At 29.0% G+C, this 15,345-nt stretch overlaps 1 protein-coding gene across 1 annotated transcript; it reads right to left on the bottom strand.

The window, feature by feature from the left end:
- Positions 1–756: 756 nt before the first annotated feature.
- On the bottom strand, positions 757–13,635 carry LOC129964262 (xyloside xylosyltransferase 1-like). Its single transcript, XM_056079010.1, has 2 exons — positions 12,185–13,635; positions 757–3,339 (listed from the first exon to the last, which is right to left on the bottom strand). The coding sequence occupies exons 1-2, from the start codon at positions 12,581–12,583 to the stop codon at positions 2,659–2,661; spliced, it is 1,080 nt and encodes a 359-aa protein (XP_055934985.1). The 5' UTR covers positions 12,584–13,635; the 3' UTR covers positions 757–2,658.
- Between the last annotated feature and the right edge of the window lie 1,710 nt (positions 13,636–15,345).

Genomic DNA, 15,345 nt, shown 5'->3' on the forward strand with positions numbered 1-15,345 from the left:
TTCCGTTCTTCTTTGCTTTCATTTGTTTACTTTTGGTTTCAAAAATAGGAAATAAAGTTTAAAATATTGCTTTAGCTACTTTCCCAACGTATTTACGATCTTGGAGAGAATTTAGCTCGAAGCGAAATTTTATATTTTCCTTTTTAATAAATCGAATGATTGGAATGTAAATTATTAGACTGAAGAAGTCACAAAGGGTCACATAATATTTCTTGAAATTCAAATATTTAGCAGATTAGTTCTCTTTTCAAGTGTATAGTCTGAGATAAAATGGAAAAAAAATATGTTCTTAAGGTAAAATTTATATTTTCTTTGTTGCCTCCTAACCAAGAAACATTGGTACTGAATTGAATAAAAATGTGAATTGGTACTGAATTGAATAAGAATGTGAATTCGTACTGAATTGAATAAGAATGTGAATTCGTACTGAATTGAATAAAAATATGAATTGGTACTGAATTGAATAAAAATGTGAATTGGCACTGAATTGAATAAAGATGTGAATTCATACTAAATTCAATAAAAATGTGAATTGTAACTGAATTGAATAAAGATGTGAATTGGTACTAAATTGATATTTAACATCATTTCTTGTGATTTAAACTCTAAGAACATTTATTTTGTCTTTCTTTTTCAGTATATATTGAGAGATAAAATGCAAAATATAGATTTTAAAGATCAGTTCTATAAATAAAATAAAAAAAGAAGATTTGAAAACTTCTTTATTGTATTTAACATTAAAATACAATTAGGCGTGCAAAGCGAGTAAGCATTAATATTATACTGATTGACTATGACATTTCTTGGCACCGTTTCATTTGATAAAAATAACATAATACTTTTTTCTTAAAATATAAGGATTCTCCAGCTTTGTTCAGACATATATCACAGTATAAGAAAATAGCTTTAGCGAGAATAAATGTGTATAAAGCACCCTATAGCGCATATAAAATAGGAAAAAATAAAAATATATATACAATTCAAATGAATTAAAAAAAATCTCTAAATTACAGAAAGATAAGCGACTACATTAAAAGAAATGACATAAATGTAAAAACAGCTCTTCTTTGCTTAAAATGTGTTATAATTACACTGAAAAAAATGGACACAATAGCAGGCTTGGTTTTTTTTAAGATACATTAATAAATGGAAGCCCTAATGGTGATGTTTTTATATGATATATTCAAAACATTTGTTTTGAAAATGAAGATTGTGAATATGAGATCCTCTGTAATTAATCAGGGAGCTTAACATTGCTTGAAAATGAACAGCAATTTATTTCTCTTTCGCTTTAGAGAATAAACTGCATGAAGCTGTTTTGCGTGCTTAAACATTAGTTTACAAACTTTTTTTCACTACACGATATCAAGTCTTTGTTGAATTATAAATTGCTTTTCCATCTTCATTTCATTTCTTGTTATACACTGGGATATTTGTTAAGGCAATAGCTCTCTAATTGGAATTACATCGTTGGAAGCTTCCCAAAACTGTTCAAAAAAGAATGTTACTTGAAACTGCCTTTCTTAGTAGCACACATATATTGTACAATTTTGCAGATATTAAACAATATTTACAATGTTTTATAATATTGTAGAAAATTAAATGATACGATATAATATCGCCCAATATTGCATAACATTATGCAAAAGGTTGTTTTATATGGGTTATATTGAAAATTGTTTATGAAAATATTTACAGGATGTAATAAAATTTAATCGTCACTCGATTCCACAAATTTTTAAAGCTCTTGACTTTTAAACAATTATGATACCATATAGCATGAATAATTTCTACTTATCACACTTCGTGTCTTTCAGCAGAGTATCGCCATTGGCATGCATAACATGAATTTTACCCTCACACTGATGATATTTATCAAGCAACTTTTTACCAACTTCATTTCTCCAGCCAACATCGAGCTGCCTATTCCATGAGCAATGATGCCATATAGGATGATTATCCTCTATATATCACACATTCGCATCTTTCAGCAGAGCATCGCCATTGGTATGCATAACATGAATTTTACCCTCACACTGATGATATTTATCAAGCAACTCTACCAACTTCATTTCTCCAGCCAACATCGAGCTGCCTATTCCATGAGCAATGATGCCATATAGGATGATTATCCTCTATATATCACACATTCGCATCTTTCAGCAGAGTATCGCCATTGGCATGCATAACATGAATTTTACCCTCGCACTGATGATATTTATCAAGCAACTCTACCAACTACATTTCTCCAGCCAACATCGAGCTGCCTATTCCATGAGCAATGATGCCATATAGGGTGATTATCCTCTATATATCACACATTCGCATCTTTCAGCAGAGTATCGCCATTGGCATGCATAACATGAATTTTACCCTCGCACTGATGATATTTATCAAGCAACTCTACCAACTACATTTCTCCAGCCAACATCGAGCTGCCTATTCCATGAGCAATGATGCCATATAGGGTGATTATCCTCTATATATCACACATTCGCATCTTTCAGCAGAGTATCGCCATTGGCATGCATAACATGAATTTTACCCTCGCACTGATGATATTTATCAAGCAACTCTACCAACTTCATTTCTCCAGCCAACATCGAGCTGCCTATTCCATGAGCAATGATGCCATATAGGATGATTATCCTCTATATATCACACATTCGTATCTTTCAGCAGAGCATCGCCATTGGCATGCATAACATGAATTTTACCCTCACACTGATGATATTTATCAAACAACTCTTTGCCAACTTCATTTCTCCAGCCAACATCGAGCTGCCTATTCCATGTGCAATCCAGTTTATAATACAATTCAGGATACTCCATTCCGGTCAAGGTGTAGAAATCTTGATGTCCCAAATATCCATCGAATTGATATTTTTTGCACAAATTCTCTAGCGCAGTATCATTGAGAAGAGAGTTATACAGAGACGAGTTCCTCATCCTGTCTAAATCGAAGAGAACCACCCCCGTGTTGAAACCCTGCTTTCCTGGTCTGGAGGAACCGACCGATGTGCCTGGATGGTCATTTCTATATTTGGCGAAATCCATTCTGTATTGGGGTTGTAGATCTGGAGCAATACCAATGACGTTTTCCGACTCGAACTTGGCGAATTCTTGGTGCAAAAGACGAATGTCGGAGAGGAATTTGAGGTCGACGTCGATGAAGATGACCTTGCGCAACCTTTTGGGGAATGCATCGTGGAACACCTCTGTCAGGAAGAAGATGTCGTCATTGTACCTTCCCACGTCTTTGCTGAAGAAGTATTTTCGAATGAGAGAGATGGCAGCACGATTCTGCTCCGCCATGTCGTTAACGTCGTAGTAGGTCACCTGAAAGAATAAGTGAATGAATAATTAGAAAACTTAAAATCATTGACAAGGATTTACAAGTCGCCATATTGCTAAATGCATCAAGCTAAACTTTACTGTCTGCAAAACCCATTGTAATTCTCAATTCCATGCTTGAAAGAGCTCTCAAAGAAATTTCGTTCGGTTTCTATCTGTGGAATAAAAAAGTAAAATTGAATATTGACGACCATTAAAGTAAAACAGTATTGAAGGTAAAAAAAGAATATTGATGACAAGTTTCAATTATGCAGATGGAATTATATTCCTCCTATCGTCAGATGCAGAACGATGGACATCCAATCCATGATAATATTCTCTTCATCCCATTTCTATTGGACCATTTGGATTATGAGCTTACTGAATGCTGATATTGAGTCAAAGGGTTAGGGTTACTGGAAGAAAGACTTGTGCAAATCTCTAGCAAGTTGATCCAGAAACGTTCTAAAGAGTGATCGTTGTTGAGAGGAGTGGTATTGACAAAACAACGGAATGCCGTGGAATAACTCCACTTCATTGCCAGGTGAGGAGTTATCATGAATGACCGATCTAAATGAAATAGTGAAATAGAATAGCATAGAATACCTTATTTTATTGAGTAATGAGGAGTTATTGTGAATGACTGTTCTAAATGGATGGAGGAAATAAAGAAATGGCGTAGAGTGCCACTACTTTATTGCATGTTGTGAACTAGAATGATAGATATAAATGGACCAGTAAAGCAATATTAAATCATACGGTTCGAGGAGGTACCATTGTATTGGTGTGAATGATAGTGTAGACTAGTTACACGAATGTGCGATACGATGAAATCACGTAGAATGTCATCACTCTATTGCACAGTGTGGAATTATCAGGAACTGCCAGTCTATTAGATGGAAGAAAAATTGGAATTGCATGGAATTTCATCATTTTATTGGCATCATGCACGGTAATCGTAAATCATAATTTTAAGGGATTTCAACTTTATGTACAATTTTTAGGTTTTAGGAAAATGACCGAGGTGAAATGAATTCGTGAGACAATGAAATTCAAACACTAGGAATTTTGAAAATAATATAAAATCTAAGTCCGATATCTAAAATTATAGATTTAAAATTAAAATTAATAACTCAGATTAATATGCACACACACACACACACACACACACACACACACACACACACACACACACACACACACACACACACACACACACACACACACACACACACACACACACACACACACACACACACACACACACACACACACACACATTTAATATCATCCCAGTGCGCTTCTGTATCAGCGAAGATACTGAAACAATGGGAAAATATTGCTGCAAAATTTGCTTAAAATATTTTTAAAGTTTATTCAAATTAGAGAAATTATGCTACAGAAATAAAACAGACATCGCTAAAAAGCTACTTCATTTTTATATTTTTTAATTATAGGTTAAAATGAATTTTGTGTAATTACATGCATTTGATGAAGGATATTAAGAAAAAATATTCCTCAGAATTTCAGTACGTTTTCTTAAAAATCTAATGAATGTTCTGTATGCCATACAAAAAAAAAAATGCTTATCAAATTTACCAACTCTAGGTTCGTCTTCTAGACCGTTTTGTTCTATTATTTGCCATTATCAATCACGATGTCAAATTTGTAGATAGTATCCTAAAAAATGTATCCCATTAAAATCATCTCTTATCCATCCAATTACTTTGAAACTTTTGAAAACCAGTATAACGTTATTTAGATAATGTTACGTTAACGTTATTATGTTGCCCATTTATGATATCAAGGTCATCAAAAAGTACATTTGACTATTACTTTTTCTGAGATTTTACTGTTATTATGATGCGATACATAGTTCTTTTATGACTTGGATAAGGTTCTTTGCCATTTAGCATCTATTTTACTGCCTCCTCCGATTCCCTTAAGCGTTTTATGAGATCGAAAGATAAATTGTGGTTTGAGGATTTATGGACACGATTAGTGCTTAGAAATAGTTCTACGAACAGGTTGTCTCCACATTTAATAAGTGATTCTCTTAATTCAACTCAGCAAAATTCACATACTTTCATGTTTTTGAAAGAATGCTGTTTATTATTAGGGGAACTGCATTTTTATCGTTTCTTAAAATGAAGATGCAGGACCCCTTTTGTTGAAATAAAATAATAAGAGCATGAAGAGAAAAAAAATAATTACATTTTACTATATTTTTTAAATCAAACTTAGCTGAATGAACACCTGCAGTTTGAAGAAGAAAAAACACCTGCAGTTTGAAGAAGAAAAAACACCTGCATTGATTAAAACAAACAAACGATGAAACGATTGAGTTGAAGATAAATAAAGAAAAAAAAATAATGTTCAACCAATAGCAACTAATATTCATATTATAACTTTTTATTACCCTTGAAATGATAAGTTATATTTCATATTATCTTTATTGTAATAAAAATGATATGAAATATTCACCTTGACTGACACACACACACACACACACACACACACACACACACACACACACACACACACACACACACACATACACACACCACTAAAGTGCATACATCAGTTAATCTGCAGATTATCTAGGTTAATGCATTAAAATGCAGAAAATTGTTTCATTTTTCAAATTACTTAGGTAATCTGCGAATTACCTTGACAATCTGCACATTACCTACTAGGATACTAGTTTTTAGCAGCTTTTGTTCCCAGCAAGTTATTTGGTTGCCAAAGGATAAACCATTATTAGCCTTTTGTAACTTTAATAATTAAGATTAGCAATATTGTTTAAAAGAAAATTAATCTCGATTATAATAGTTCGGTGATTAAATATGTTGATGCATTATTTTGAAAAGACGAGAAAATGAAATTGATGAACACAAAACATTCCAGCTAAACCAGTCAAAGGCCTTAAAAAGTACACAGCATTCCTCTTCAAATGATGTTTTAAATTTTATTTCAAATCTAATATTAGTATTTATTTTACAGTCATTGCATTGCAAAAGAGCAGTTAGAATTATTTATGAAGGACAAATAGTCATATGAAGGCATTAATTTTTAAGTATTTATTAAATTGTAGTTTCCAGAATTCATGAATTTATGAGATTTATATTTTTATTTTCTTCTCTTTTATTTCTGGGCAGAAGCTTCAATATAAACTCCAAAGTTTATTACCAGGAAACAGCAGTCAAAATGGGAAAGTTTTCTCCAAATGAGCAAGTGTTTTGAGGCATTTTATGCTTTTTCAATGTCATTTGTTTTAGTTAGTTTAAAAGCAAATCTCTCAGAGAAAACTTATGCCTGTCATATAAACTTTTGAGATAAGCTGCGGTATCACCCGAAACGTGAATAATAAATGCAAGAAGCAAAAAGAATGCGTTTCACGTCTTCGAAATGACGTGCAACAGGCAGCGGAGGTAAATGGATGAGTGCACTGTCGTAAAACGAGTAAAAAGGCATAAATATTAAATAGTGGAAGATGCTTTTCAAATGAAGATCAGTTATTTTTTATAACCTTTATTTAACTTGACTTATTTCATGCTAGTGAAGGAGGAATTGCTTAATAGAGTTTTTATTCTTTCATCTTTTAAAGTGCAAGGATTTTTTTTTACAATTATATGTTCTCAATGATAATATATTATTCTATTTTAATACAATTTCTCTGAAAATAATTAATAAATTAATGAAATCGAATTTTTGTTCCATATGGAAATGCTACCTGATAGTACAAATGTGACAAGTTAATTTCAGAATTCCATAATATTCGTATTAATGAATTATAAATTAAAGAATAATAAGACTTTTTAAATTAATTGCAAGTTAAGAATGCTAATAAGAGTAAGTTTACATGGTTAAATGGTTACATTAACCATATTTCTGCAAGAAGAAGGAGAGTAGCTAAGAATAATTGGTTTAAAATATTGCATAAGATTTTCGGAATTTTAAGGACAAAGGGTGGACGACTGTTTGAGAATAGGATGTAAGGATTTAATATATAATTCTATCACAGCCCAAAAACACAACAACTAAAGAGAATTGCTGCAAATATTTCATTTTTTATCGAACAATGCAGATAATATCATTTAAGAAACAGAACAATGAAAGAGATTTGGATTATGAAATCGAACATATTTAATTCGAGGAATTAACTATGACTGCCGTGGGAAAAATTCAAACTATTTGTTTTTTACAACAACTATTTATTAGTATTTGATTGAAAATTTAAGCCAAGCCTTTTTTGATACTGATTCACTGATTCACATTAAATGAAATAGTAATTCCAATAAAGAGTGATCCATCGTGTAATTGGGACATCCATAAAAAACTTATTTAAAACTTTGCAGAAAAAAATGCAAGAGTTTAATTGATTAAATTGATTTCACTGATTAAAAGTTTTTGAAAATAATTTTAGTCAAATAAAAAAATATTTCATTTTGTTTTGTTTTGGGACTTGATTTAATAAAAAAATTTCTTGGAAATGAATAAATAAATAAACATTTAACTTGCTGGAATTAATGGAAAAATTGATCAAAGACAGAAATTTTTTATATAAGGAAGTTAATTGAAATGTAAAAAATTGATTGAATAATGTATTTAATTATAATTGGAATAATGTATATTTAATTTATAACTGGAATAATATATTTAATTTATTAGAAAAAGAGTTTCGATATTTTTTCTTCAGAATTTAACATAATGTATGTGATATATTTAACTTCAAATCAATTTGATCCTTGATGCATTTTGATTAAAATATGAAAAATATCGATTAGCTGTGCATTTTACTAAAAATACAAGCAATGCAAAATAAAATAAAATAACTCAGTTAGATAAAAATTTTGCATTATTTTGGTGGATGTTTATTGTATTATAATCGTCTTCAGGGACCAAGTACTATAAGTTCTGCTTAAATTTTATTTAAAATCTTATGTTTAGCTAAATATTCACGATTCTCTTTTTAAAGAAAAAAAATTGCCTAAGTGGGCACAGTTCCACAATATCATTACAAATTTAATTGCCTCTTTTGAAATTGCACGTTGTCATTTGATAAAATGTAATTTCATCGTTTGATTCCTTACGTAAATTTCTCAAATAATTAGCAGAAACTTTCTTTTGTAGTTTTTAAAAATGTAAGATAATCATGTGATTAAAAAAATATTGAAACGATAAAAAGGGATTGCATTTTTATTACTAAAATAGAGCATATTCTTAAAAATTATGTAAAAAATAATGTAAAGGAATCGTCAAATTTCAGAACAAAATTGTTCAGTAATCAAATTGATAAATTTTAAAGACAATTTTAAACCTTTAAAATGGTGCAAAAATCATTTTTTATCATAATATTTTCGGAAATCATTGCTAAAAACATCAAAATATCGTTTGATTTTCAATTAATTAAAATTCTATAAAATTAAAAAGCATTACTTTAAGATATAGTATCAAATATATCTAGCCAAATGCGATAATATAAATCAAATGGCGTCTCATATAGAGCACTAACATACACACGTTCCTTTATTATTAATGGCGATAGAGATGCGGCTATTTAAAGAAGAGGAAATAAATTACAGAGCAGAATCATATTTAAAGCCCGACAAATAAAATAAACAAATACTAGTGAAACGGTTGATGCTTAGTGTTTTTTAAGATGGTAAGTTATATTTTTATCCCAAAGAAGTTTTGTTTACATCTGAGTGTAACTCGGGGAACTTCAAAGTTGCTAAGAGTGAACCGGATGTTTGCTGCTAGTGGACACGTGTGTAGTTTGTTTTTCTTTTAACATCGTTGTAGCAGCGACACACCTTGTTATATATTTCGAAAGTCATGATAAATATACATTTGTGTTTTGACAAACGCATACAAGAATGATCTTCAAATCTTTGTTTTTTCTGTAAATAACAAAGCTGTTTTTACATTCGTTTTTATTAAAGTATTAGTGCTAAAAAGTAGAGATTTTTAATTAATATTGTTTTCTATTTTTGGATTTTGTTTTATAATGCCGATAATTAATAAATATTATGGTATCTTGAACTAAGTTTTTTCTTAAATCCACTGTTATGTGGCGGCTTTCATGTGTACTATCTTGTTTCTTGTTAAATAAATGGATTAACTTTTAAGTAGGGATTGAAATTATTGTCATCGAGAATACACGCACACACACATACACAAAAATGTAAAGTCTCGACCACATTTAAAAAGTAAATGAAATATTGAATATAAAATTTCTTTTTCATAAATATAATATCAATTAATTTACATATTAGTTGAAAAATGTTTTAAAATATTATTTATACTATTAGAAATGTAATGTTAGATAATTAGATAACTAAGATTTTTTTGCTATATATCGCATTAGAATAAAAACTGATATATATATATATATATATATATATATATATATATATATATATATATATATATATATATATATATATATATATATATATATATATATATATATATATATATATATATATATATATATATATATATATATACACAGAATAGATATCTGCAGAATGTTTGTATGAGAGTGGAAATATTTTTTTAATTAAAATCTATAACTTTGTTCAATCTTGATGATATTTGTTCGATTGGATATTTTAAAATTTATACTAACATTTTTACAAAATTTTGGAGTTTTCCACGATATTTTTCCTGTAGTGAATTTGAAAGAAAGAATATGAATTCATGATGTGAATTATTCTCATATGCACTTTTTAATACTACTATAAAATGTAAAAAATTAACATTATTAATTATACCAATTTAAGCTTCGTACAGTTATTTTCTAATTTCAACAACTTTTTAAAAACATATTTGCTATGATTTATGACAATAGTTTCCATTGTTGTAATGAAAAATATACTAGCGTCATCGTTTCATGAAATATTTTAATCACGTTTTAAGTTACGTTTTTCGATATTTAAATCACAATGCTCAACATTTCTTTTTTTGGCACGTTTAATAAATTAACTGACGTAAAGAAAAAGAAGAATGTAGACACTTTTTAAAATATATTATTCAAATCAATCCCATTGAATAAAATGTTCCATATTTCATTTGATAAAATTTCCTTCGTGAAATAATTTCAAGCATCAGCTCCTTTTTAAAATTTTTTATAAAGAAATGACAGACACTTACTTATGAATTGTAAATTTAGGGGTTGGCAAATTTTAATGTAATAATTCAGAACTCTTTTCTTTTAGGCATTTTGAGTAATGAAAAATGAAAACAAATTTCTGCTCTTACAAAATTTATTTTTTTGAAAATTTTGGTAGTTAGCTCTTTTAAAACGACTTTTAAAAATATTTCCAGGATAATAGGAAATTTAGTTATTTTTCCAGGTTATTTTGTTCAGTGCTTCAAAGTATAATATTATTTCTTCATCAAAGCTATTTAACGATAGAGATATTTTTAAAATTTTCTCATCTGAAACTATATTATATTAAATTTGATTGAGCTGAAATATTTAACTCAGAACCTTTAATACTAAAATGTTTTTATTTGAAAAGCCATCATAGAAAACAGTAATTCTTTTTTATATAAATTTACATATTCATCTAATTAATATTTTGTTTTGTCAATGAACAAATGTGAAATTAGGAATAGTTATGCATTTCGTAAAAAAAAAGTGCTGGGTGATTAAGCTGATTGCCGATGGTAGCTATTTCATTAACTACTTTGAAAATCAAATTTTTGCTGTTATCAAGACATTTTTTTTATTTAATATTCTTAACTTTCTCACAGGTTTCTTTATAAAACTATTAAAATTTAGTTTCTAAGTTTAATTTTTGGAAAGTTATACTGATTTTTATATTTGCATTTACAAATGTTTCAATGCTATTTTACATGTTTAGATGCTATTTTCACAAATTATATATATATATATATATATATATATATATATATATATATATATATATATATATATAGTTCAAATTTGGTATAATAATTTTTCCAATATATAAGTATAATAATTTTTTAATTTTTTAGTAACTTCAGAATATGTAATCTATTTATTTAGAAATATTTCGTAGTTGTTTTAAAGATTCTCAATGTGAAAAAAAAAACTTGAAAATTTTATTCTATTTATCAGTCGAATCCTAGTGTTTAACGAATGGATAGAAATACAGTTTATCCTCTAGTTCAGGAACCAAATAATAGATTCTTTGACCTGCCTTCAAAATTTGAAGCAAGTCATTTGATAAGCCCCTAATCCGGAAAATTTGTGCTTTATATCTCTTTTTAGCCAAAAAAGGGCCCTTTTTTCCAATTAAAAAAATATTTGCCTTTAAATTTTTTTTTCTTGATTTCATAGATGTTTGTTCAATCTTTTTTAATGCAAATATTCAAAAATATAACTATTTTCAAATGTTTTTCAAAAAGTTCGTCCCTAACTTACCTTAATGAAATAATATTTATTAATACTATGATTTTATCTAACAATTTTGTTTGTTCTCTGACAACAATTTAATGCTTGAAATAAAGGCAGAAACCGTGATTCAGGTATTATTTATATATAAACAATATTCTGTGCTTCCTAAATTCAAATTTTGATTTTAGAGCTATAAAGTTTGAATACACATTATATGAATCAAATCGTTTTATCAATGCAATTTTTTTTTTTAAAAAAAATATTGTTTTAATATAGTGTATTGTTGAAATTTTGTTGCACTGAAAAGAATACTGTTTAAAACAATGCTTCAAATATTTGTTTACTCATCAAGAAAAGCTAAATACTAAGTATTTTAAATAAAATTTTGAGCAATTTATGTTGATAAAAAAATAGTTATGAATTTAGTATTTAAAAAAATTTGAAAAAGTATATACTTACATTTAATCTCCTCCGAAATGTTCTCGCAACTTTTCGTAATGTCCTTGAGGTCCTCATCTTACTATTGGGATCAATCAAGACATGAAGGTAGACTGGGTACTGAGTGTTCTCGAGGATACTATGATATGTATTTGCCATACCGCGCACTATTTTCATGTTCTTGTATGCGTACTTCCCGAAGAAGGCTACATGGATGTACTGGTCGAACGTGAATTTCACTCTAGGTTGAACACAAGTTTCAGAACTACAGTGAATGAAGTGCTTCTTGTATAAAACAGCAAGATTAAAAAGCAAGGCAGACACTAGCAGAAACGAAATAAATATATTTCTTACTTTCGATCGCATTTTCCCAATGGAATTGTTCGCTAAATATGAGTTGGAATTCATGCAAAACTGCATCGAGGGAAATATTTTTTTTCGGAATTAGTTAGTCATCTCATTGTTAAATGTATAATCGCCAATCGAAATGTTCCGATTACTTCTTTCTTTCTAGTAAGAAATTGTCATCGAATCTCTTCTATTGAAGTAAATGCTCTGAAATCAATTTCTGACGGTTATGAGGAATTTTAATTTTTATAATAATAAATGTATGAAAATTTAAGAAGTGATATTTGAAGTTAAAGTTGCAGTTCTCATTTTTTACAGGATCTGATGTTTCATATAATTTTTGTATTTTATATACATTTTGTTTTCTAAACTTCAATACATAAAAATTTATAAATATGCTTAAAGAGTTTCATTAAATTTTTTATCACAATAAACGATATCTAAATCCAAGTTTATGATCTTCTACTGATGTTCTCAAATTATTCTCAAACAGATTTTTGCCATAAAAAACACTCATTATGCAGACAAGAATTTCTCACTTCCTTTAATAACTTGATCTTCTAACAAAAATATATTCCTTCTTTTTTCTTTTGCTTCTTTTTACGGTAGTTTTTTTCCCACGAAACATTCAATTTTGAGCATGAGCTTGTTAATTAATCTTTTTGGTTTCTTCAAAAAATTCACTACTTGCTGTTTGTATTATCTTTGCACATAAAACAATTTGACACGACCAGATGAGATAAGTACATCCGTTTAATACTTACAATTCAACTCGACGTGACAGTCGTCAAGAAACAATTGTGAACTTCAAAATTCGCGAATCCGTCCTTTTCCGCTTACGAGAGGAGAATATTTTGCTTTTTGCGTTGCCATTTACGACGACTGAAGATGATAGAAAAATAAATAATAATGTTCGGTATAATTCTCGTCGGATTGGCAGCTAAAGCGTGCTTCGCCCAAAGTGGGTCGCTTGTCCGTTCCAATTCCTGGTGACCGGTTTTTGCAAAGAAGTTGGCAACCAGCATTTTCTTTCTTTGACAATTCGGAGGGTGAAAAGGCGATACGCATCCGGTTTTTCGATCCGCACGCATTCGCAGGTGTCACCGCGAGGAGGAACTTTCCATTTTCTTGGGGAAATAGAAGAAACAATTTGGCGCCATGTGCAAGGAATGATGGGAAGATTCTTTGTTTTATCCGCGTAGAATGCGGAAGACTTAAGGTTAGAGACAGTGTTATACATGATTTTAAAGGGGAAAATTTTATTTCAAATCGAATTACCATCCTTTTAAGAGGAATCGAATCAACAAACAGAAATAGATGAAGCAATTTGGCGCCATCTGCAAAGAATGATGGGATGATTCTTTGTTTGTTTGTTTCTCTTAGAATGCGGAAGACTTAATGTTACAGACAGTGTAATAGATGATTTTAAAGGGAAAAATTTTATTTCAAATCAAATTATAATAATTTTAAGAGGAATCGAATCAACAAATACCATTTTCGAAATATCTTTCGAAGTTTTTATTGCAGATATTTGGATATAATAAACTTTTTTACTTCCTCAAAAAAGAAAAGCATCCAGAAAATGCAGAATCAATTTTTCCGTATAAGAACAACTTGTAATTTTAAGGCTCTATTTTGTTACATAAATTAATGGACATAACGCTATTAGTTTTTTTGGAATGAAAATCAACATAGGAAACTTACATCTTTCAACTATACGATTGAAAAAGGATAAATAATTCGAAATAGATATTCGTATAAAAAGTAAGGTGATGAACTGGGAAAATTGGATTCTATATTTATTAAATTTTTTCTGATAATTTTTTTGGAATGCAAATAAACATAGGAAACTTACATCTTTCAGCTATACGACTAAAAAAGGATAAATGTTTCAAAATAGGTATTCGTATAAGATGTAAGTTGATAAAATGGGTAATTTGCATACTTATTATTTGATACTTATTGAAGCATGTTTATTCTTTGAATATATATCCTACTTCTTTCTGTATAAATGATGTACATGATAAGTGGTCATAAATCAAATAGGCTTTAAAATTAGTATAAAAATTCAACATATATGGAAAAAAATCATTCGTTGCAAAATGTTCAAAACACATTTATGTTAATAATGTGTTTCTTCCAATGTACACTCTAAAAATTTCCTCTATAAAAAAAAAAAAAAAAAAAAAAAAAAAAAAAAAATGTGAACTTTATTTTTTAAAAATATAGTGACAAATATATTAGATTTATTTATCAATAATATTTGACTTATGCAAATTATAATCAATGGGCACAGTTTTCCCAAAACTTCCACACGTATTAGCTGAAAAAAAAATGTTACCCTCCTTTCCCTCAAAAATTTAGGACCTTGTGCTAGGCTATGAGCTTAACGAGTGTTTATAAGTCCAGCACACGAGCATTTCTACTTCGTAATAGAATGTAAAAAAAAAAAAAAATCCTAGTGTGCATTTTGAACCTTTTTTTTTATTTGGCAGATTGAAAGCAAAGTATAATGTTATAAAATTAAACAACATATACGAATATAATTAATTGAAATTTGATTTTGTTTCCGAATTCCCATTTTCAGATCTGCGACGTTGAAAATAGCAGTAGAATCAAAGCAAACTGAAATATCATTCACTTCTGCAAACAAGTGGGACTGGTTTCCGGGAAATTTTGTCATGTATTCTCAAATAAAAGTATAATCTCCTCTCCTTTAACGCATAAAATTCACGACTTCAGTTAAAGGCGTAAACTTCAAAATGCTAAGATTTTTATTTTCAGAGCCTTGCACATAAGTGATCTTCGCAAAAACGGAGAATTTTCTTTTTTCA

Source organism: Argiope bruennichi, chromosome 3 (assembly GCF_947563725.1).
Source record: "Argiope bruennichi chromosome 3, qqArgBrue1.1, whole genome shotgun sequence".
In the NCBI taxonomy this organism is placed as follows: Eukaryota; Metazoa; Arthropoda; class Arachnida; order Araneae; family Araneidae; genus Argiope; species Argiope bruennichi.

Coding starts and splice junctions, on each gene's coding strand:
- LOC129964262 (XM_056079010.1), bottom strand. CDS start 12,583: ATGCAGTTTTGCATGAATTCCAACTCATATTTAGCGAACAATTCCATT. Junction 3,340..12,184: donor CATTTCGGAGGAGATTAAAT/GTAAGTATATAC, acceptor TTATTCTTTCAG/GTGACCTACTACGACGTTAA.